The 25,890-nt window shown below is 43.7% G+C and overlaps 1 protein-coding gene across 1 annotated transcript in view; it reads left to right on the forward strand.

Annotated features, from left to right (window-relative positions):
* Window positions 1–25,890, forward strand: part of BEGAIN (brain enriched guanylate kinase associated) — a 182,919-nt gene that overhangs the window by 149,573 nt on the left and 7,456 nt on the right. Inside the window, exon 6 of the mRNA XM_081867419.1 lies at window positions 24,385–24,492. Within this exon, the coding sequence (XP_081723545.1) occupies window positions 24,385–24,492 (108 nt within the window). The remainder of the gene's footprint in view (window positions 1–24,384; window positions 24,493–25,890) is intronic.

The following is a 25,890-nucleotide window of genomic DNA, read 5'->3' on the forward strand; positions in this document are numbered from 1 at the left end:
AAGCCTATATCGTCAGAAAATAAAGAAGAAGATCTTTGGATTACAAATCTGCGAAAGATGAGAAAGATGAGGAAGGAAGTCCCTGGAGTACTTGGAATACTGGAATTTAAAAGAATAAAGAAACATGATCGGGACTTCCTCTTTGAGTATGGGAGAGCAGCTGACCTTTTGCAGCAATTGCTTTTAAACATTTTGGATGGAAGAAAATTTGATGTGACTGTGACAGAACTCCTTCGAGACCTGAGGACCAACAAAAAGGATTACCAACAAAATCGGCAGAGAGAGACTGACAGAGAATTGAAGGCCTCGGATGTGAGGAATCTGGGCTAGGAACTGTTTTTGTGGACATTTGCTTGGGAAGGGATGGAAACCGGGATAGGGAGGGAGGGGAGAATAGAATTTCAAAATTTTATGATTTTTGTATTTGGCCATTGTGACCTATAATTAATATAATAAAGGGAGAAATTCGAGGAAGGGAAGTTAGGTCGACCTTAGAAAAAGGATTTAATGATTATAAGAGAATTGGATAAATTAAATGTGGACAAGTAAAAAGAGCTAAGTTTTAAAAATAATAATAATATGTTTAAGATTATAGATAAGAACTTGCTGAACTAATTATCGGAATTGGGATGTATGAAGAGGGGGTGGGGGGAAGTCAGGGAAAGAGGGTAAAGAAAGTAAGGGTATGAAATTGTATATGTGTTGTCTTTGTCTTTTTGTGTGTGTGTGTCTTTATAAAATGTAAAAACCCAATAAAAATTTTATTAAAAAAAAAAGAAAAGAAAAAAGCATTCCACTGTAGCCAATAGAAAAGGAGGGGAGGCGCCCACAATAGTTCCCCCTGTTTACAAATGTCCTTATGGCCCCCCAAAATGTTGGCAGTCTCCTGTCTTATATAATGATGTATATCACTGTGTGTTCCGCACCTCTGAAGGAGCTGAATTATTGGTCGTCTTCTCTGTGTTAACTAACCATTAATACGAGCATCATGGAACAATTTTTACAAGCAGCTGGGATCACAGACTACTCTGGGGAAACCGAACAGAGGCAAAAGGAACTTGAGTAACATATTAAAGAGGTTTCGGAAGCCAAATCTGTTTCTTCCTTTCTTTCCCAGGATTGCAATTTCCATAATTCCACACACAAACCCCACTTTAACACTTACATTTTTTCAATATAAGTTATTTAATATAGTTATTACGCTTGGGTTAAAGAGGTTTCATTTATTTGACACATTGGCTTTAAAAACATGATTCAAATTAAGAGGATTGGGGAGAGAAGAACGGAACGGAGCAATTTATATTAATGAATTTCTCTCTCTCTTGGGTAGTGAAAAATGTTTATGAAGTTATTTTTCTCTGTATCCTAGAGAGCTCCACATGATTGGGGTGGGGGCACCTAAATCTTAAAAACTTAAATATCATCATCTGGATTGAAGCTCTTTGAAAAGAATAATGAAGCTTTTGTTATTATTTTTATAAGACCACAGAGACCAATTTACCTATAAGATAGACTTCAGAACTCCAGGCACTCCTTATACCAAAAGCTGTTTGGGGTGAGGAATTTACATGAAGGCTTTGCATGGAGAATTTACATGCACTTCCAATTCTGTTCAAAAGCAGGTGTAAGCTGTGAATCTGGGTGCAAATCTAAAAACATTTTGTTATGCTTATTTACAGCAAATAACTTTATGGTATGATGATGAATCTTCACAATGTGCTTTAAAGCAGGGATGGCCTTCCAGAGATGCTATTAAACTCCAGCTTCCATGAGCCCTAGCCAGCATAGTCAAGGTTCAGGGATGCAGGGATTAGACCTGATGGGTGTCCCGGAAAAACAGGGACGTCTCATTTGTCATGGTGAAAGGACAGCAGCCATCTTGGTTGCTGTGATCTTGCATGATTGTATGCCGTGGTTTCCCTCCCAAAAAGGATTTTCCCCGGTCTGCGATCTCGTGCAACACCCCAAAACGCACGTTTTGGTGCACCACGCCCCCATAAAAGCGCTTTTTGGGGGAAACTATGGCATAAAATTGCAATAAAAAACGGGAACATGGCGTCCAGGAAGATGGTGTCTTATATTTTGGCTTCAAATTGATGGAGAGTATGAAGGAATAGTACTTCAGTAACATCAAGAAGGGCACAAATTTCCCATCCCTGATTTAAGCCGCATTTGCACCACACATCTAAAGCAAGGCTGTAGTTGTTATGTACTGAAGTTCTCACCCTGGGCCAGCAGGGGGATACTGTAGATAGTTATGCAAATGAAGGATCGAAAGTGACGTTCAGTGATTGGATAGTTTTAGAAAGTTGCTACAATAACATTGTACTGGAGCTCTATATAAGCAGGCTGACTGAGCCCTTCAGTCAGTTCTGTTCTGGCCTCTGAATAAACAAGAGCTGTTTGAAGAATCGCTGTGTCGTCTGATATGTTCTCCCACAACCTAACACTAGTCCTTTAAACAATCATGGCTTCCTCCCCCCCCCCCAAAAAAAAATATAAAAAATTATGGGAGCTGTTATTTACAAGAGGTGCTGAGAAAGTTGTTTGGAGACACTAGTTCTCCTCACAGAGCTACAATTCCCAGAGTTCCCTGTGAAGAGTAATTCACTGTTAAACCAACCTGGGAACTATCGTGAGGGTAAAATGCAGAGGGAAGAGAACTGTGTCTGCCACCTTGAGCTAATTTGAGGGAAATTGGGGTGTGAATGTAGTAATAGAAGAGTCTAGAGAGCCAAAGAACAAGGACACCAGGCAGGTCTCCCCAGAGGAAAATGTTCCAGAGCCAGGGTACAATCACTGAGACTCTTCATGCACCCAAAATCCAATTGCAAGCCAATCTGTTCTAAACCAAATTTCTGTCTTCTTTATTGATTTCCTATGAGGTATGGGGAAAACGGATGCTCCTAAAATAGATTGCTGCAGTTTTTCGCAATTTAACCTTGAATGCATCTACAAGCTGCTCCTTGGACATTGCTGAATGCTTCTCCTCTTCCTACTGAAATGGCACCCCTGATTAGGAGGACTAATGAGATACAGAAATAGTCCACAGGAAAGCTCTGCAGAAATTATGAATAATAAAAAGAACAGAAAACCTCAGTTGCTGCACAGGCAAAAATTGCTATCGGCTGATTACCCAATAGAGCCCCTAAACTAACCATGTAGCTGGTGGGCATCAAAAATGCTTTGATCAGTAAAAGCTCAGATAAAATGGGTTCTGTATATCCATGACGACGTTGGGAAAGGGCTTGAGATCATGGATTGTTATGCCAAAGGCTGTAACTCAATGGTTCAATCTCTGGCATATCCAGGTAGCCTTGGGAGAGACTTCCTCTCTGTAATTTTGGAGAGTTGCTGCCAGTCCGTGTAGGCAATACTCAGCCAGATGGACCATTGGCCTAACACAATATAGAACAGCTGGCTGAGCCTAAAGTGAAGTTGCAGTTAATGTGCTCGGATTAGCACAACAAACTGGGAATTGTGTAGATTGTAATAAGAACCTACTGGTTGCTTTTTAATTGTCCATCTGTATGTTTTGTGATGCAGGTTGCGCTGAGGGTTAAACCACAGAGCCTGGGGCTTGCTGATCAGAAGGTCGGCGGTTCGAATCCCTGCGACGGGGTGAGCTCCCGTTGCTCAGTCCCAGCTCCTGCCAACCTAGCAGTTCGAAAGCACGTCAAAGTGCAAGTAGATAAATAGGTACCACTCCAGCGGGAAGGTAAATGGTGTTTCCATGCGCTGCTCTGGCTTGCCAGAAGCGGCTTAGTCATGCTGGCCACATGACTCGGAAGCTGTATGCCGGCTCCCTCGGCCAATAAAGCGAGATGAGCGCTGCAACCCCAGAGTCGGTCATGACTAGACCTAATGGTCAGGGCTCCCTTTACCTTTATGTTTTGTGAATAGATTTTATACATACGCTTGCACACTGCCCTGGAATTTTTTGATGAACGGTAGGTAAGATTTTTATTAAAGGTGTGCTTGTGCTACAAAACAAACAAATAAACAGGGGAAAGTACATCTTTTGTCTCCACTTTCAGTACCTAGAGTCTTTTTCACAGTTTGTTTATATGTAACTTTTGCCATAGACATCTTGCAACTGGGGGGAAAGAGAGAGGGAGGTGGGGGTGTTGTTCTTCCGTCCTCCTGCTAACTGGGAAACACTGGCCTGCAAGTGCTCCAGTTGGAGAACAGCCTTTACCAAAGGTGTCATGGGCTTTGAAGACACTCAAACTCAGGATGCAAGGGAGAAATGTGCTAAGAGGAAGGCACGCTTGACAAAACCACACCGTGATCAACGGAAACCTATGTCCCCACCTTGGAAGGATGTGTGGATCCAGAATTGGCCTCCACAGTCACCTATGGACTCATTGTTAAAACTGTGTTTATGGAAGACAATCTTACTTGGCTACGAGTGATCGCCAAATAAAAGAAGTGTTAGTGTAGCAGCTTGCATCACCTTGGTGGATCAGACCAAAGATTCATCTAGTCTAGCATCTTCCTCCACAATTGGCCAACTAGATGCTTTTGTGAAGCCCCCAGGCGGGACATGACGGCAACATCCCTTCCTACTCTCACTCCCCAGCTTGCTTTGTGTTATATCTAGACTATGCACATCATCCACACATCCGCTTGTGCAAGTCCTTTGTGCACGCTTAATAAATGTGTGTGATGGTTGGTGTTTATGCATAGGCACCATTCAAATCACTACGTCCCACACACTAACTGAAATAAAACCCTGATGATACCCAATGAGTGCCCTTTGAACCCCTGATCCCATGTAGGGTGGAATTTATAAAAGGAAAGCAGCCAAACCAATACCCTTGTTAGGGTAATAGGTAAAAAGGTAAAGGTAAAGAACCCCTGGACGGTTAAGTCCAGTCGAAGGCGACTATGGGGTTGTGGCGCTCATCTCGCTTTCAGGCTGAGGGAGCTGGCGTTTGTCCACAGACAGCTTTCTGGGTCATGTGGCCAGCACCATTAAACCGCTTGTGGCGCCACGGAACACCATGATGGAAACCAGAGTGCATGGGAATACCGTTTACCTTCCTGCTGCAATGGTACCTATTTATCTACTTGCACTGGTATGCTTTCAAACTGCTAGGTTGGCAGGAGCTGGGACAGAGCAACAGGCGCTCACCCCATTGCGCAGATTCAAACCACCGACCTTCCAATCAGCAAGCCCAAGACTCTCAGTTTAGCCAGCCAGTTGAGTACTTCTGTTTACATTATAGAGGTTGCCCTGTTGCCGCAGAGACAAATGGGGTAACCTAGTTGGAAGCAACATCCCTTTGTAAGGTAGGAGAACAAAAGCCAGAGTTTTGTGTGAGTGATTTGGAGTGATGCTGGACGCACATACATGTTTTGCTCTGCTGTGGCTTGGGGCTTCTCAGAACCATGAGGAGGAGGCAAGATCTGTTGGGGTGTCCATGCAGTGAGCCTCTCCATCCTATGCTCAGGTTGCATATATATGTAAATAAAACCATATATCCTAAAGGCAACCCAGTTTCAAATATCAGTTAGTCCAGAGCTTTTCTTTCGCCCAACTCAAGTTGCTGGATTGGGGGGGGGGTTTGCCCTTGCCTACAAAATGTCAAAAGAAACATCAGATACCACTTTCACAATAGTGCTGTATACAGAGCAGAACCCTTTTTTATGTTCAGCTTGTAGTTTAAATTTGTCTGATGAAGGCAGGGTTGGGGACTTGTTATTGTGGAGTGTTCCTGTAATGTATAACAAAAAAGAATGTGATATGTGCTTCATTTAACAAGAATGGATGTGGCCCCAAGTTAAGTTTTATACATTCTGACAGAATTTCATAAGAAAAATCAAAATAAATGGGGGTTAAAACTCCCTAAGTTTGACCAGATCAATTCATGTAGTAGTAGTAGTAGCAGTAGTAGTAATATTGTATTTATACCCCACTCATCTGGTTGGGTTTCCCCAGCCACTCTGGGCGACTCCCAACAGAATATTAATAATAATTTTTAAAAAGCGATAAAACATTAAAAACTTCCCTAAACAGAGCTGCCTTCAGTGTATGTTATTGCATACACTCATGTTTTCCCCAGACAAAATACAGTCATTCCTTCTTTCTTTTCCCCTTAAAACATCACCAGGACAATCTTGTGTATTGATGTATTTGCACCAAGCTTATGCTGAAGCCTGCAGTTGAGTGATCAGATCACATTTTATATGTTTCTATTTACAGCCCTCTTTTATTACAAGCCCCTCAAGGCAGCATACATGCTTCTTTCCAACCCATCTTATCTTCACAAAACCCCTGTGAGGTAGGTGTCTGAGACACTGTATCCCAAGTCACCCAATGAGCTTCATGGCTGAGTGGAGATTTGAACCTTGGTCTCACAGATCCTAGTCTGATGCTCTAACCACTACACCATGTGCATCAAGCCAAGAGGCACTTGAGCCTATGTAGTGTGATGTCCTGGATCTGCTGGAACCCCTTGTGTTTACTCAAGAAATCAAGGTTTCCAGAACCCAAAACCTATGATTCTGGCATAGTTTAGGGTCCAGATATCATGAGAAGTAATAGTACCACTCCACTATGCTGTGGTCATTCCTCACCTGTCCTGTGTCCACTGCACAGCAGTTTAAGAAGGATACTGACAAACTGGAACATGCCTAGAAGGAGGAGACAAAGGGGGTGAGGGACCTGAAGACCAAGTCCTATGGGGAGAGATGGAAGAATCTGGGTCTGTTTCGCCTGGAGAAGAGTTAATAAGATTGCCATCTTCAACCATCTAGAGGGCTCTCACCTATGGTATTCTGGACATAGCCAGAATAAAGCAGTCTGAATCAGTGTCTTGGCAGAAATCAGTGAAACGTCTGGGAAAATCCAGATGTATGGCAACCCCTGTTGGAAGTCTAGGTTTTGGCAAACTTCCTTAAAAATAGCTCCAAAACATTTTTTAAAAGTTCAATGTCAAAACCAAAAAAAGCTCAACTTTTGTGTCCAGATTTTCTGTGGCTCCTGAACCAATAGGTAAAGGAAAAGGAACCCCTGCCCGTACGGGCCAGTCATGTCCGACTCTGGGATTGCGTGCTCATCTCACTTAAGAGGCCGTAAACCGGCGCCATCTGAAGACACTTCCGGGTCACGTGGCCAGCGTGACGAAGCTGCAGCTGGCGAGCCAGCACCAGCGCAGCACATGGAAACACCGTTTACCTTCCTGCTATAAAGCGGTTCCTATTTATCTACTTGCACTTAAGAGTGCTTTCGAACTGCTAGGTGGGCAGGAGCTGGGACCAAACGACGGGAGCTCACCCCACCGCGGGGATTCGAACCGCCGACCATACGATCGGCAAGTCCTAGGCGATGAGGTTTTACCCACAGCGCCACCTCTGTGTCCCAATAGGTGGGGACTTCCAATTTACTGTGAAGCCCAGCAGATAGCAGTTGTGGTGGGTTGGTAGCATGACATTTCTGTAACATGAAATGCATCCCTCCTGGCCTCTCTATCTGGGTTTTGGTGTTCTTCCTTGGCCATATCCCTAGCAGGCTGTCCTTGAATGGTTTTGCCTGGCTAGACTATGTCTTTGAAATCTCATCATGCCTACTGCTTCCCTGGATAGAGGATAGAGAAGGATGTGTCAATGTGAAGAAAGTAGCCTGCTTTAGAAAGATTTGAGTCACATCTACTGCTTTTGCCTGTGGTCCCGCCCACTGTTGGCCTATGCCCTCCCCCCGAAGGTGGTCTGGAAGGGACTGGGGCCCCTGGACTGAAAAGAATTCCCCACTCCTGCTTTAATATCTTCACTTGGGTTTAAGGAAGAGAATCCGCTTTGGAACTCTGCCCAAGAGCTTCTCTCTGCTTCCTTTTCATCTGTGTTTTTTGCTCCTGTCAGGAAACAGATTCCTATAATAGATAAATGCCCTGAGGTAGATTGAATACAGATCAACAACTTGTTTTCCCTGACCCTTGCAAAAAAGAAAAGTGCGTATTATAGCATCTTCTGTGCCCAGAAATTGTCTCCACAGGCTACATGTCTTGGGCTCTGGCAGTTACAGCAAAACAGCAAAGCTCTTTAAGCAAATAGCTGGTATGCTACAGAATAAATAGAATGCATTGCTAATTACCCTTGATGAGATCCCTAAATGTCTTCCTGAGAGCCAAGGTGGAATTAGCATGAGGAAGAGATGCTGAAAAACGGGATGCACATCTTCAGGACCCTGGCAGCGGGAGAACGCGGAAAAAGCAAAACTGAAACCAGAAAATAGGATGACCTGTTTTGTGTGCAGTATTATAGATTGTTTGTTTGCCTCTTATAATTCTTGCTTTTCATAAAAGTATAACAAGGTGGTATACAACATACGATGTTATAATGAAATCAACAAGCACATCCATATTAACACTGCTTTTTAAAATAAAAATCTCATCAATTAATGCAGTTTTGTTAAAAAACAGAAAATAATATTGCAAAGGCCTGTCCAAACAACACTGTTTGCAGTAGACACCTGAAAGAAAGCAGTCTTGGTTCCAGTCAAGGTCGGCCCACCCATGAGGCGAGCTGAGGCATTTGTCTCAGGCAGTGGAACCTGAAGAGGCAGCAGCCCTGCAGGCACTCAGCCAGTGTGGTGTAGTGGTTAAGAGCGGTAGACTCGTAATCTGGTGAACTGGGTTTGCTTCCCTGCTTCTCCACATGCAGCTGCTGGGTGACCTTGGGCTAGTCACACTTCTTTGAAGTCTCTCAGCCTCACTCACCACACAGAGTGTTGGTTGTGGGGGAGGAAGGGAAAGGAGAATGTTAGTCGCTTTGAGACTCCTTTGGGTAGTGATAAAGCGGGATATCAAATCCAAACTCTTCTTCTTCTCCACCGCCTCCACCGCTATCAGAGAAGCAGTGGCAACAGCAGTGGCGTCCAGTGAGATCTTGCAGCCCGGGTATGGGAGGCTGTAGTACCAGGGCATCACCTTCCCATTTCGCCTCAGGTGGCGAAACGGGATGTGTCGCCTCTGGCTCCTGCTGAACTTCTACTCAGAGGGAGTTCCGTGGGGCAGGGCCTGCCACCCTAAAGGCTCAGTCTCTAGTGAATGTGAACCAAACATCAGGGGCATGAGGAACCACCAGAGGTGCCCCATCAGAAGATCTCCACAACAGAGAGATAAGGAGCATAGTTGTCGCTTGATGATATATCTCATGTCACCTTATAAGGCAGGAGTGCCTAGAAGTGCCAGTGCATCCATTGGTGCCTGCTGTAGCACCCACAAAAGGTCTCAGTAAAATATCCCCTCAAAAACCCACAAAGCCTCTCCTCCTAACAGAGGGGAGGAGTTGTGAGTGGGAGCCGGTTTCCACGTCTGCAGGGGGGTGTATTCGGACCCCTGCGTCAGCTTACCTGGCTGCCGTGCCGCACCCATAGGCCAGCCAATAGGGCTGGCTTGTGGGCGGGGTTTAGCCACATTCAAGTGGCCTTGGCAGCTCCATCTTCTCATTCTATGCCACTTTGTCATCGGATCACCCTCCCTTTAGGTCATATTTATGCGTCTGACCTTGCTATGGACTCAGGTTGGTTGCCCTGGTTGGCCAGGGGGCCTGGTAGGTATTTTTACCCATTTGGCAAATTGGAACCAGCCTCTTGGTTTTTCACCTACCTCATAGCAAACCGTCACAACTTTTTGGGTATTGGCGGTTAGGCATTGGAATATGTGTCTTGTGTTGGAGGGCAGTTGTGGCCATCACCTACCCCTCCCCTTGTTGGGTATTCCGTTAAAGGAATCCGGCGGTTGTGGATCCTGTCTGATGCCCTGCTGGTGGCTAGGGCCATGGCACGACCCCCGGTGACATCAGGGGAAGCTTCAGTTATATTTGCATCAAGAAGCTCCTCCCACTGGTTGTTAACCTTCAGATGACTCCCCACTGAGCGGGGTGGAATCATGTATAGATTGTTTGATCCAGTGCCTAAAGCCAATACCACATACTGTAACCAATAAAGTTGTGGCCTTCTTTAGCCCATGAACCTTAAATTCATGTGTCCCTGTGTCTTATTTATTTCTAAGCGGGTGGCGGGTCCTCAACTCACAAGTTCGTTCTTCCTGCTCCATTCCTGTTTGCGTTCCTGTTTGCGTTCCTGCATCTCCTACCCTGAACAAGCTTTACGCTTTAGCTGCGATCCCTGCATTGCTGGGGTTGGACTAGATGTCCCTTGGTGTCCCTTCCAACTCTGCAATTCTACGATTCCAGATGTGGCAACCATTTTGTGTTGTGCCACACCTCAATAGCTGCCATTTGGGGTTATGCCATGCCCCCCATGACAACCAGTTTGTGGCTGGCACCTGGGGCACTTTCTCAAAATTTCAAGTGTGCCCACAGCACCTCAAATCATTTGGTTGTAAAATTAGGAAAAGGGCTGTAAAAGCAGGTAACTGACAAAAGCATGAAACTTATAATACTGGTGCCCTTTTCAGCTTCTGTCAGCTTCTGTCAGCTCTAAAGAGCTGTCAAGAAAAACACTTTCTAATTGGTCTGCAACCCCCATATAAGGATATTCTGGGTCCACTGGTGAGCAACAGTTCAAGACCGTTGCATTTACTCCTTCCTTGTGTTATTTTGTTCTCTCCTCCTCTAGAAACTGTACAAAGAGCTCGTCTGCAATAACAGCTGGCAATCAAAAAAAAAGTTGTCGTCTGATGACTTTCCCCTGTCATTCTCCCACAGTGAATATCCGCTTCAAATGATCAGATGCCTACATATTGACATCCTGAAAAATGCTCAAACGCTAATATTCTTCTGGCAGCAGACCACATATAGCAGGAATGGGGAAGCTGGCTAGGGATGAAATTCTATTTTCTTCCTTCTTATAGGAATGGTAGAGACAACTTTCAAAGGTCTAATGATGGCCATGATAAATACATCACAAGAGAGTTTCCTATATTTGGTTCCAGATAGAGTTTAGCTTACCCAGCAGAATTCCCCAAAGTTACTTAACCTGTCATGCATCAGACTTCAAGAAACCATTTCTTTTTTCTTGTGCTAATATAGAAGGGGGAGATAAAGGTCTGTTCAGAGGCACACAGTGCTTTTGCTGTCAGATAATATCTTAGAGTTCTCATGTGATCTTAAATAATATTGTCAAATGCAAAAATACATAATGAAAATTAAATTCGCCTATCTCCACGTCTACAAATGTTATTGAAATGCTACACAAGTGCAATACAGAATAGTATTAATTGCTATGAAAAAAGATAAATTTTCTTTTTATTTATCAATGTCAGGCTGTGTATTATTTTAACTTTCTGTTAAAATGTAATGGGATTACAAGCAATCACACAGTGAGCTGAAGCATTATCCTACAAAGTCCGGAAAAGGGCAACCAATAGGCATCATAGAAATCATAGCATCGTAGAATTGTAGAGTTGGAAGGGACCACGAGGGTCATCTAGTCCAACCCTCTGCGATGCGGGAATCTTGTACCCAACATGGGGCTTGAACCCATGACTCTGAGATTAAGAAACTCATGTTCTACCAACTGAGGCCACCCAATGAAGCTGAACTCTGGGAGATTCAGGACAGACAAAATGGTGCACACAGCACCTAGTTAAACTAAGGAATTCGTTTCCGCAAGTGAGAGTTATGGTGACTAACTTGGATGACTTTTAAACATGATTAGACTGATCACATTTATGGAGGGTAAGGTTATCAGTAGCTACTAGAGCCAGTAGCTATGTGCTACCTCCGCAGCTAGAAGTATTATACCCAGGGCCAGATTTAGGTTTGATGAGGCCCTAAGCTACTGAAGGTAATGGGGCCCTTTATATGTCCAGCTGTCCTTTGTCAACAACAAATTGCCGCTGTTTTTTATATGTTGAATATATACTATATGGTAAACCTTACAGGTATCTAAAACCATTTGCACATAACAAAAATATGTATTTTAACATTAGATAACAGGTACAACAGCTTGACCTACATGTCAGGCCTTCCTTAGAGAAAGTAGCCTTTAATCAATTCGTATAAAAAGAAGCAATTTAAAAATCACAAGACATGCATATCTTTTAAAGACGGAGTTGGGCAAGGGTGTAATACTCAAGGAATGTGCGATGTTATGCTAATAAGAAGCACAGGTTCCTGGTATCTCTTGATCAGCCGAGATCATAGCTGTGTAAAGACGACTGAAGATGACAAGGAATCTTCAGCTGTTATTTGGATTTCTGCCTTTTCCAAACGCAAAATGCCAGCATGGATATTTTCTTTTTCTGGAGGTCATGTGAAGCTTATATTGAAGACCATGGAACCTTTGAGTCCCTGGATGATAATAGAATTGTAGGATTTCCTCTAAGGGACCCCAAGGGCCATCTAGTCCAACCCACTGCAAGACAGGAATCTCAACTAAGGCGTCCATGACAAATGGCCATCCAATCTCTGATTTAAAACCTGCAATGGTGCATCTGGCCTCTTCTCTTTATAAAAGGTAAAGGGACCCCTGACCATTAGGTCCAGTCATTGCTGACTGGGGTAGCGGTGCTCATCTCACTTTATCGGCTGAGGGAGCTGGCGTATAGCTTCCGGGTCATGTGGCCAGCATGACTAAGCTACTTCTGGCTAACCAGAGCAGCGCACGGAAACGCCGTTTACCTTCCCGCTGGAGTGGTACCTATTTATCTACTTGCACTTTGACATGCTTTCGAACTGCTAGGTTGGCAGGAGCAGGGACCGAGCAACGGGAGCTCACCCCGTCGCAGGGATTCGAACCGCTGACCTTCTGATCAGCAAGTCCTAGGCTCTGTGGCTTAACCCACAGCGCCACCCACGTCCCTTCTCTTTATAGTTTTAGGCAAATGTCTGAGATGGACTCTTTTTGATAAATGGGTTAGCTGCTGTTATTTGTAAACTGGTATTTAGAGAGCAGTTACAAGTTGTTGTGCATTTTAAGGATGGTGTTATTTGGTGGGCTCTTTTTATCTTATTTGACCACCCCGTGGCTCATGTAAAGGGTAGTCTATAAATCATCCAAAGAACTAATAATGGTGAATAGAATAAGCCAATGAGCATGTAGAAATGAACGGAAGCAAAAATGTTCTATGGGGATGCTATTCTGTAACAGCAGAAGGCTTAAAATCCGGGGCAATCCTTAAAATAGGGGATGAGCCCTCTTGCTTTACAAAAGAGAAACGCGACCTGTTTTTACATTGCTGTTATAATCTCCCTGTGAGCTATCAGCTTTCTATTAACCCATCACCGTTAAAAGCTGAGATTGCAACAAAATTGCCAGCTTTGAGCAATCAGCAAAGTAGTCGTGCAGCAAATCTAGGGCTCTCCATCATTTTGTCAAACTGAAAATAGAGCTTCCTTCTATAGAATTAAAAATACAAAAATAACCGCTATTCATCAAAGAGGCTATTTTAGCTGCTATAATCAACTGGACTACAATAGATTAGAGTGTTATCCTCCCAAGTGTAAAAGCGCTACTTCTGCTTATGAGGTCTATAGCTGCTGTTAATTTACAAACTATCTCTGTGTTGTTTAAGCTTACAACACACTTTCCCCATTAAGATATACAAGGGCGAGTCTCATCTCCCTCCGTGGGACTTGAGGTGCAGTGGGGTTGGGCTAGATGCCCTTTGCGGGTCCCTTCAGACTCTACAGCTCGACAAGTCTATGACTTTCTTCCAAGTTATTTATATATTTATTTGCCTACCCTTCAGTGTAAGGTCCCAGGGTGGCTTGCAACAATCAAAACACAATATTAAAAAAAACCCAGCATAACAACAACAAGGGACAAGCTACCCAAGGAGCACAAGGTAACATGCCTAGTTCTTCGTCTTTTGTCTTCACAACAACCCTAAGAGGTAGTGACTGGCCCCAAAGTCACCCAACGAGCTTCTTGGGGATCTGAAGGCTGGTCTCCCAAGTCCTAATCTCTAACACTCTAACCACTACACCATATTGCCTTTCAGGTTCACACAGGTTTGGGCTGATTTTTAGGCTGCAATCTTATATCCATTTACCTGGGAGTAAGCCCACTGAGGGACGCGGGTGGAGCTGTGGGTTAAACAACAGAGCCTAGGACTTGCTGATCAGAAGGTCGGTGGTTCGAATCCCCGCAACGGGGTGAGCTCCCGTTGCTCGGTCCCTGCTCCTGCCAACCTAGCAGTTCAAAAGCATGTCAAAGTGCAAGTAGATAAATAGGTACCGCTCCGGTGGGAAGGTAAACGGCGTTTCCGTGCGCTGCTCTGGTTCGCCAGAAGTGGCTTAGTCATGCTGGCCACATGACCCGGAAGCTGTATGCCGGATCCCTCAGCCAATAAAGCGAGATGAGTGCCGCAACCCCAGAGTCAGTCACAACTGGACCTAATGGTCAGGGGTCCCTTTACCTTTACCTTTTAAGCCCCATTGAACACAGTGGGGCATACATCTGTATGGGCATGTACAGGATTGCATTATAATTGTGGCATTGAATGCACATTGTTTAGATATCAAGATTTATTTACTATAATCCACAATAAAAACAGATTGGGTAAAATGAAGGTTGAATTATAGAACTATAGAGTTGTAAGGGATCATCTAGCCCAGGCATGTCCAAAGTCCATTTCGGGGGCCTGATTTGGCCCGCCAGTTGGTTTAATCTGGCCCCTGTGGCAGTTTATTTCGTTGGGTAAAATCCTAAAAAAACCCTCAACAACTTCAATCTTAAAAAAAGCTCAACAACTCCAATGCTTTAAAAAAAGGTCAACAACCTTGGTTTGCCCTTTGGTTGTCCCTCACGGCCCTTCACTTCATCAAATCTGGCCCTCTTTGAAGCAAGTTTGGACACCACTGATCTAGTCCAGCCCCCTGCAATGCAGGAATCTTTTGCCCAACACAGAGCTCAAACCCACGACCCTCAGATTATAAATCTCATGCTCTGCCAACTGAGCTATCATGCAAACGTTTTTGCTCTGAATTGAATATTGAGGGTAATTTTGGATGGCATGGATAGTTCACTTATTTAGTTTAGCTACTGCCAAACACTACATGTTTTCTCTCTCCATTCCAGGAAGTTTTCCAACCCAAAATGTTTGTAATAGGGGGAAGCATGCTTTAAAATATAATACATATTTTTTTTGAAAATGACAAGCAAAGATTAATTATATTAAGGGAAATAGCTTACCCACATGTTTATATTCGGCAAAATTCCATACATAAATGTGTATATTGGGAGAAATAAACTGTGGAATGCTGACAAATTTTCTTGAGGACTTAAAAAAATAAATCGCAAGCTGATTAAGGAAATGTGGCAAACAGAACTCAAAACTGGGGAAATGCGAGATTCATTCATCCCTACCCAGGTGATTGCAGGAGATGAATGGACCTTCAAAACTGTGTGTTTGTTTTTAGTGCACCTTTAACTTTCACAGCTCTTCAGGTTTCCGAGACTGTGCCAGGGTTCCTGTCTTCTTCCAAGCAAGAAGCTGACTTGTGAAGGTTATGAGTCTTCCTCACTTAAGTGCTTCAGTGGAAGCAATTTGCAAGCTTCAGAATGTCTTTCATGGTATCTTTCCATTAGCATAAAAAGAAAAGGCCAGAACACCATGACCCCATTTATCCAAACAGCCTGGAAGATGCTTAAATCACTTGGGTAATCATGTTGTTGTTGTTTAGTCGTTTAGTCATGTCCAACTCTTCGTGACTCCATGGACCAGAGCACGCCAGGCACTCCTGTCTTCCACTGCCTGCCGCAGTTTCGTCAAATTCATGTTGGTAGTTTTGAGAACACTGTCCAACCATCTTGTTCTCTGTTGTCCCCTTCTCCTTCTGCCCTCAATCTTTCCCAACATCAGGGTCTTTTCCAGGGAGTCTTCTCTTCTCATGAGGTGGCCAAAGTATTGGAGCGTCAGCTTCACGATCTGTCCTTCCAGTGAGCACTCAGGGCTGATTTCCTTCAGAATGGATACGTTTGATCTTCTTGCAGTCCATGGGGCTCTCAAGAGTCTCCTCCAGCACCATAATTCAAAAGCATCAATTCTTCGGCGATCAGCCTTCTTTATGGTCCATCTCCTTCATGGATCTCTGCCTTGTCATGGCAAAGGGGCTTGAACAACTCAGAGAAGCTGAGGGCCACCCAAGATGGACAGGTCATAGTGGAGAGTTTTGAATAAACGTGATCCACCTGGAGCAGGAGCCTGCAAGCCACTCCAGTATCCCTACCAAGAAAACTCCATGGACAAAGACAACAGGCATATAAAACTCCATGGGTAATCATAAGTTTAGGCAAAGGAGAAATACAAATTACACAGGGTTCGACTGTCATGTGGGATGTGCCTTTTAAAGGAATGCATATAAAAAATAGAGAGAAGTTAGTGCCTTGTATTATATTACCTTTCTTAGCCAAACCTGTAGGCATAGGTCTCTAAGTGTACAGCTATAATAAGCAGATTCTGTCTGAGTTCCACAGGATTCCCAGTTATAGCTGGTGTTGAGCTAACCGTAATGGCAAAAGCTCTGAATGGTTTTAGATGTCTCTGGGATTTTGGCTTAGAGAGAATGCTTTTACTGTACTTAGTAGTCTCAAAATCCAATTTTGCCAGAGACAAAATCAGGATGTTCTTGGGAGTGACATCATTGAATTGCTGATATTGTACAATACTGATTGCCAAAGAGGAGGCTATGTGGTTTGCTATATAGTAGGTGTTCAATTTAAGAGCTTCCCATGCATTTTCTCTGCAACCCTTGCAAAAAAAAAACTGGAAAGGTAGGTCATTGTTATTTTCCCCATATTACAGACAGTATGGCAGCAGCTGTGTGTGTGTGTGTGTGTGTGAGAGAGAGAGAGAGAGAGAGAGAGAGAGAGAGAGAGAGAAAGAGAGAGAGAGAGAGAATAGTGTTCCTAAGACCACCTGTAAGCTTTGTGGGTGAGGTGAGAGGATGAAAACGGAAATATGAGTGGAGTGACTGGGTTTATAATCCTGTGTCATAAATCTTAGCTTGTTCTAGCACTTTAACAGACACCTAAACATTAGCAATTCCAGATCAGAGCTACAAAGTGAAAACATTGCTTTTGTTGCTTTGCTGTGTTTGCTAACAGAAATTAACATGATTAGAATTTGTTCAGCAATCTTCAATTATTTTACGGAAGCTATGCAAATATTTATGAGGATGTCTCTAAACAGCATGAGCAAATGGAACAAAATCTTTATTCCACAAGGTTCAAACTCTCCGTTTAGCCGGCCAATCTACCACTGTTAGGGGCATTTTAACAAACAGGATGCAATCCATCCTATCAAACTACCAAATACTCTCCACATTGTAATGCATCCAAAATAGATGGGAATGCAATCAGAGCTCTGCAATTCTTTGATTCATGTATATCATAACAGCAGAGGAAGCTGCCTTCTCCTGAGTCAGACCATTGGTCCGTCTAGCTCAGTATTGTCTAGCAGTGGCTCTCTAGGTTGAGGAGTCTCTTCCAACCTCAATATGCCAGGAATTGAACCTGGGTCCTTATGCTATGGCCTTTCCTCGTGGAAAGTACCTGTGTAGTGTGGTGCTAGTGGTCATCCTCATATGAGGGCTCTGACCAGGAATGAGTAAGTCTCTCATGTTTCATTTCTCTTGGTTCTTATTTTTCCCATCTTAAGTTCAGTTTAAGTTCAGTGAAAGCAGAGACATCACCTTGCTGACAAAGGTCTGTATAGTTAAAGCTATGGTTTTCCCAGTAGTGATGTACGGAAGTGAGAGCTGGACCATAAAGATGGCTGATCGCCGAAGAATTGATGCTTTTGAATTATGGTGCTGGAGGAGACTCTTGAGACTCTCATAGACTGCAAGAAGATCAAACGTATCCATTCTGAAGGAAATCCGCCCTGAGTGCTCACTGGAAGGACAGATCCTGAAGCTGAGGCTCCAATATTTGGCCACCTCATGAGAAGAGAAGACTCCCTGGAAAAGACCCTGATGCTGGGAAAGATTGCGGGCACAAGGAGAAGGGGACGACAGAGGACGAGATGGTTGGATAGTGTTCTCGAAGTTACAAATATGAATCTGACCAAACTGCGGGAGGCAGTAGAAGACAGGAGTGCCTGGCGTGCTCTGGTCCATGGGGTCACGAAGAGTCGGACATGACTAAACGAATAAACAACAAGAAGTTCAGTTTGCCTAGGGTGGCCATACATCCCGGATATATGCTATGATTTGTCTGCCAAAAATGGCGTCCGGGCGTATGGCAGCCCACATAGGAAGCATTGATTTTTTTTTGACGAATTCCCTGAAAAATAGCTCAATAACTTTTGTGTCCCGATTTTCACTTTTTGAACTATGGCAACCCTAGTTTGCCATATTTCCACATCAGTTTGCTTAAAATAAAACAAAAAAAGTCATTGTAAAAATTTGTCAGCACACTAAAGTGTACATTTAAAATCCCATTTTGCCTACTATGCACATTATTTATAATATAATGCATTTTTGTATCTACTTTCACCACTGCAGGCACTTTCACACACACCTTCTCCAGCTATGTGGATTTTTCTGCATATTTTTGGTTGGAGAACTAAATTACAAAAATTCAGAGAAGTGTGAATTTCTTAGGATAGCTGTGTTACAGTTTGCCTGTTGTTTCAGGGATTGCATATAATTGGAGGGTTTGCATTCAAACCAGTAAAGACATTTCCACACATACTTTCCTGTCACATAAGGACTGCCATGCACATTTTTGGTTGGTGAGCTACATTGGAGAGAACTAAATTTGAGCCAATGTGGCGTACTGGTTAGAGTGTTGGACCAAGACCTGGGAGTGCAGGGTTCAAATCCCCAGTCGGCAGGGGATTAAATAAGGAGGGGGAGAGTCATGTATGCCACCTTAGAGAAAAAAATGTGGATTATAGATGCAACAACTTAAAAAAAAATCGAATTAACAAAATTCAGAAAAGTGCAGATTTCTAAGTCTAGCTGTGTATCAGTTCATGTATTGTTTCAGGAAGCACAGATTAGGCAGATGTGTTTTTATACATGGGCCAGACTGAATTTCTCCCCCAAGTCCAAGTTACCCCTATGTTCCAAGAACAAGCCACTAAAACCAATTTCTTCTTCTTCTTATCTTGGTCAGTTCCTCAGCTCTCATTACCATACACATTCCCACTTTATATCTGTTGCATGCACTCACTTGTGGCTTCTGGGTCTTATAACCTCTCAAAAATTAACATCCAGGGGAGCATTAGAAACCACTGTTTGCCCACTCTGAGACAGCTTCTTTATAGGCGGAGTGAATTCTGAGCCAGTCTGCTCAGAGCTAATAACCGGCCAATTACACTCCCATGCTTTTGCCTTCTCCCCTTGAAACTGTTCTGCTGGAAACAAGGCCAGGTCTCCTTTTTTTGTGTGTGTGGAAGATATCAAGCCGAACTAACATCACGGGTTTTATGAGCCATATACTATGAATTTGTTTGGAGCAACATGACCTGTCATGGCCATAATTGTCCCCCTTCTGTTGATCAGGACAAAGCTAATTCAATCTGTGGGCGGGTAGGTGGGAAGGAAGCAGAAATCACTCTCTGACGTGCTTTGAAATCACCCAGGAGCTGCTTAGTGTGAGCTGTTTGCCACTTTCTGATTTTAATAATCTCCTTTATATCATAGCCCCGTGTTCCACACACGCGGATAATTAACCTTGATATTTGTTCAGGGCCCACAGTACAAATAATTCCCCACGCTGTCAGTTATCAGTGATACAGAAAGTGATGATGGAAGGGCTGTGTCATATTGATATAAAGCAAGACGTTTGGGAGAAGACTGGTGCACACTCTGGTTTGCTTATCACACCTAATCTTTCATGTTTCATTTTAATAGTAAATATTGGAGGGAGTGGGGCCCTGAACTTCTCAAAGCAAGAAAGCTTCTTCAAAGAAAGAATAGGACTAGTCAGCATGCGGCAATGAAAATGTTACTGTTGCAAGTGAAGACTGAAGAGGCGATCGATTTTGGGCAAACTCAGTTGTTTGCTAAAGGGCAATGGTTTTATTTATTTATCACATTCATGCCCAAACTTTACTCCGAGGATGCTCAAGGTGGCAAACATAGTTCTCCCTCCAGCATTTTATCCTCTCAGCAACCCTGTTGGGTAAGTTAAATACAGAAGTTAGGTTGTTGTGAAGATAAAATGGGAGTTAATCCCCATAAAAGAATGCTAGGAAAGGTAAAGGTAAGGTAAAGGGACCCCTGACCGTTAGGTCCAGTCGTGGCTGACTCTGGGGTTGCAACGCTCATCTCGCTTTATTGGCCAAGGGAGCCGGTGTACAGCTTCCGGGTCATGTGGCCAGCATGACTAAGCCGCTTCTGGCGAACCAGAGCAATGCACGGAAACGCCATTTACCTTCCCGCCAGAGCAGTACCTATTTATCTACTTGCACTTTGACGTGCTTTTGAACTGCTAGGTGGGCAGGAGCAGGGACCGAGCAACGGGAGCTCACCCCGTCGCGGGGGTTCGAACCACCGACCTTTTGATCAGCAAGTCCTAGGCTCTGTGGTTAAACCCTCAGCGCCACCCGCGTCCCTAATGTTAGGATAGATATGTAATAATAATAAAAAGTGCCTCGACTCCAAATGTCCACCAAAAGCAGGGCTTCTAACCAGAGGGTTGTATATTCAACTAAACCCTAGTCAGAGTAGGCCCACTGAAATAAATGAACCTAATTCAGTCATGTCCAGTAACTTCAGCAGACCTGTTCCGAGTAGAATGGCATTGAATAAGAGGAGACTGAGAGGAGATATGATCGCCAACTTCAAATATCTCAAGGGCTGTCACATGGAAGATGGAGCAAGCTTGTTTTCTCCTGCTCCAGAGGGTAGAACTTGAACCACTGGCTTTAAGTTACAAGAAAGGAGATTCTGACTAAACACCAGGAAAAAACTTTATGGAGGCAAGAGCAGTTTGACAGTCAAACGGACTCCCTCGGGAGGTGGTGGGCTCTCCTTCCCGTTGGCATGCAATCAAAACGGGGGCAATTGGCAGGCCCCCAGCTGGCTCCAGCCCACGGGCTGGTGTGCCGGGCGAACTCCAGTCCTTGGTGCAGCATGAATCTGCGACCCGAGCTTCAGAAGCTAGGGCACGCTACTCAGCAGAGTAAACACTACGCAACAGAAGTGGCAGGAGAGGCTGTGTGAGCATATTTACAAGCAGTTTATTCAGCATACATCAGGACAAAAGGAAACATGTCTGATCTCCTTCGTGTCCAAAGCAAGGAACAAACGGAAGTTCCCAGCAAGCTGTGCTGGAGTGTAAACAGGCATGTGACACACAACAATCATGCATGTTCCTTAAGGTGGAACGGAACATCCCAACACTTCCTTGGAGGTTATTAAGCAGAGGTTGGATGGCCATCTGTCATGGATGCTTTAGCTGAGGTTCCTGCATTGCAGGGAGTTGGACTAGATGACCCTTGTGGTCCCTTCCAACTCTACAATTCCTTGATTCTATGAATATCACCCACAGTATATTCATGGCTTCTCCTTTTATGCCATGTAGGAAAGAACCAGTATGGTATAGTGGTCTGAGTGATGGACCAGGAGTGGGAGAACCCAGGCTCATGTCCCTGCTCAGTCATGAAGCTCACTGGGTGCTCCTGAGCTGGTTACTATCTCTCAGCTAACTTATCTCACAGGGCTGTTGGGATAAAAATGCAGGGGTCAGGGGAACACGTGTGCTCCCTTGGTGTCCTTGGAGAGGGAGGAAAAGCACAAGAAGAATGGCATAAATAAATTACATAAAAGCACATCTTCAGCCATGCTTATCTCAGATGGATGCTAGGGAGACAGGACACCGGTGAAATTCAGATAAAACTGCCGATATACTTAATCAAGAGTAAATATTACTACAAATTCCGCAGAGCTCGCAAAGTTTAAGGAACATTTCCCTGAGGAGACCAGAGTTGTTGCCCGTAGGAATATAAGTACATGTGGAGAGCTGAGGGAGGGGGGAGGGAGGTTAAAAAATGGGAAAGGAAGTTAGGAAAGAAACAACTGCAAAAATGACGCTCTCATGCAGATGGAAATGAGAAAGTCTTTTTCTGAGTTTGGACGGCATAGACAGATAGGTTAAAATTGCCCTACATAATTAAATGCTCTGCCTACAGTGCGGCCTTGGGGAAGCAGGCTTTCAATTATGGTGTACCTTCCAATTGGGGATTCTTCCTTAGTGAGATAACAAAAGTGTTTCCTCACCTAGAGGATTTAGGCTTCTTCTTCTTCTTTTTTAAAAAACCCCTCCATAATGTGAAACGCAGTGTAGAATGGAGACCTCAGCCCCTGTCCTCAATGGACTTCTATGCTGAAGAGTAATTGTACTATCTAGACTTGCACTAGCATCAGTTCCTTCTCCTTTAAAGAAAGCAGGTGGGACGCTTGGAAAAATTGGCTACTGGTGCAGTACAGTACGAGAGAACAGAAATCCACATGGATCATTGGGTGTGCTGCGAACATTGCAAGCCAGTTTTTGTTTTAACAGATTGTGAATTGTGTTTCCATTACTGTGTTTATCTTTTTAATGTATAGTTCCTTATATTTCTTTTGCTTTACATTACGGATGGTTTCCTTGGTGCATCTTTGAGTAATGAAGATAACAATAAAGAGAATGGGGTGGTAAAAGAAAGGGTGGAGCATTTGCTTCTAATGCTAATATAGACATTGTAATGTATGCAAAAGAAAGTCACAGCAAATGGCCTTAAATATACACCCTTCTTCTTTTTTCGTATTCGTACTATAACCTTGCTGAATTTTGCATGTGCCTCTTCCCTCAATTTCTATTTCTTTCTCTTCCACCCCCAAATCTGAAAATGTCCTCTGGAGAATTATGGAGCCTATAGATGTGTGTGTCAGCAGACAAAATAGATATTTCAGATCCCAAGACACTTCAGATGAATACCCTGCTTTGCAGAATTAGCACGTTTCAGCAAACAAGCCATCCATATTGAAAGCAAATGTGCGGAATGGATAACCTAATTTGGTCTTTGCAGGCTCCCAGACTTAGCAAATGGCTGACTCTAGAGAACCAGTCCAGCCTATTTTCACAATAACTCTTGCACACTTACAAAAAAAGTGTGTAAATGAATTATTTGACTGGGAAACAACTGATTCGAAAGGGAACTTTAAGCAATGGGCTTGAATATTCTTCATCCTGAGGATCATCCCAATGGCATGTACTGATAAGAGGTGGTCACCAAGCCAGGTGTTATTTACTAAATTACCAGTTTGTTAACTATTCTATACTATCAGCTTAGCAAATTCAGTCTCTTTTTACAGTGCCAGTGGCTGACTGGGTCAGGCTAATGCTGGGAATCCATCTATTGCCTCTACCAATGCCTTTCCTATTCTGGTAGAATAACTACCAGACTTTTAGAAGACATCTGAAGGCAGCCCTCTTTAGGGAAGCTTTTAATGTTTAACAGACTACTGTATCTTAATATTTTGTTGGAAGCCGCCCAGAGTGGCTGGGGAAGCCCAGCCAGATGGGCAGGGTATGAATAATAAATTATCATCATCATCATCATCATCATCATCATCATCATCTAATTCTAGACATAGAAAATTAGGGTGTTAGGAGAAGGCTTGTCTGGAACCCTTTACGGGTTAGACCATACGAACACCCAAACATGCAGTTCCCTTACCTGCAGCCTGAAATGGTACAGTCCAATCAAGGGCTGTCTCATGTGATTCAGCAGTCATGTGGCTCAGCTTCCACCTGTTTCATAGACTGAGAACCTTGGGATATTTTTAATCCAGCTGTGCAGGTCAACTCGCATTTTACTCTGGTGGTTTAGGAACTTCCATGGAGTACACAAGTTTCCTGTAGGAACATAAAACTGAACTTTGGATCAGAGGCTGAAATAATGGCTTGTAATGTGTCTGCCATGAATGGGAGAAAAATTAGGTACAGTTGCAACTTACATGCATTTAACTTGTGCACATTTAGCTTTACACACTTGGCAAAAAAGATTTTCCAAAAAAATAGAAAGGGGACAGGCATCCGAGGGGAAAGATTTTGGCAACTCCACCCGCCATTCAACCCAATGTGTTTTGACAATACACGATTTTGGCTTTATGCGCTATCCCCAGAAAGGCAACCTGGCATAAGCTGAGTGTCGCCTGTATACTTTCTTGTCAATGAAGGTTCTACCTATGAATTGCAGACCAATTCCACATGTCCAGCTTTGGAATCAGAGTGAACCGATGTGTGAAAATGCCCCATGTCAAGGTTCCATTATTTCAAAAAGCAAAACAAGTGTGCTTTCAGTTCTCCGTCATATGCTGCTTAGTAAGGAAGAGGACACAGCAGAGGAAAAGAAATATTCAGAAGGGGGTGGAAATGGCATTTCATACAATTGCTCTTTAGCTTGGGGAAACAGTATTTGACAGCTCGTGCTGTGAGGGGAAAGACGTTGATTGAATTGTCTTTGTACGCAGGGTCAACATTACGAAGAAGAAAAAAGAGCTTTAAGCCACGAAATAATAGCCCTCAATAACCATCTGATAGAAGCCAAGGTGACAATTGATAAATTGTCAGAAGATAATGTAAGTACTTTGAATAGTGGCTATTTGTCATGATCACATATGGAAATATATGTTATCTAAGATTGTGGGTTGCTGGATTAACTACTCAGATTCAACTATCCCACTTACCTGTATCAGTGTGGCTGCTTTAAGAAGTTTTCTCTATTAGTTCAGGGGTGGATAACATGTGGCTCCCCAGATGTTGTTGGACTCCAAACTCCATCATCATCTCATTTATATATATATATATATGAAATAATTTTACATATGCTTCATTGTCAAAGCTTTTATTGCCCTTATCGTCTATCATGAAAATTGCTTTGAAAATCGCTTCGCAGGAAGCGATTCATAAATAAATTAATTAAATCCCTAATCGTTGGCCATGCTAGCTAAGGCTTCTGGGAGCTGGAATACAGCACCATAGGGAGGTCCGCAAGACCCCCTTCCCTGTCCTATTTGTTGTGTGTGTGATGCGGCGGTGAAAATCGCCAGAACTAATCCAGGACTAATTTAAGTGTTACTTCTCAATCACCCACCCAACCCCCAGTCGGTTGCTGCCAAAAATCTTTTATCCATGAGAAAATTCCAGACACATAGGTGGCACCAGAGGAAGGAGGTGGCCCTCCCCAACATATAACACACCTCTCTCTATCCTCTACCTCTTTTGTCGGATCCTTGTGGTCACTTTGCATAAGCAAATAAAAAAACTGAGCCATAAATTGGGAATTGAAATAAGACAGTGCTGAGCTGCAATCCTAAGGATGGATCAAGAGGACTTGCTTCAGGGGAAATCTTTACTATGGGATCTAAACATCTCCCCCCCCCCCCCATCAATGTACTGTACTGTTATTTCTCTTTTGGAAATATAACATGTGGAACAAGTCTTACCCACCCCAGAAATGCATTTGATCTCTTCTGGGTTTGTTCCCTCCCCGTACAATATTTTTTCGTGGTCCTATCACTGACCACACAGTGGAGACACCTAGAGGACCCCCAGCTGCATTTTCCAGTCAAAGCATGGTGGTCTCACCATAGGAGCCAACTCCTAGGGGTCGAAGTCCCTTCGGGGGCCCCAATAAAATATTTGAGGGGGCCAGTCCTCCCTCAAAGTTCATGGGCATTGCCATGCAACTAGTGTGTGTACACCGCATCTTGTGATTGATTATGTAGGGCAGGACTTACCTGCCCCCCACCCAATATTTTATACAAATTGGCACCCCTGGGTCACACCATTGCTAGCTGCCTGCCTCACCCATACATACCCAGGCTACACAGGGATGGCAATTGAATTTATGCAAACTGGCAGTGATTAGCACAGTTAGCCTCACTGAAACAAAACACTCCTGGCTATGTTGGATACCATGTAAGGAGTAGGTTTTTAGTAACAAGTGGGGGGAGGGGGAGTCTCTCCATTGTCCC

The sequence above is a fragment of the Podarcis erhardii genome, assembly GCF_964252035.2.
Source record: "Podarcis erhardii genome assembly, chromosome: 1".
Taxonomy (NCBI): domain Eukaryota; kingdom Metazoa; phylum Chordata; class Lepidosauria; order Squamata; family Lacertidae; genus Podarcis; species Podarcis erhardii.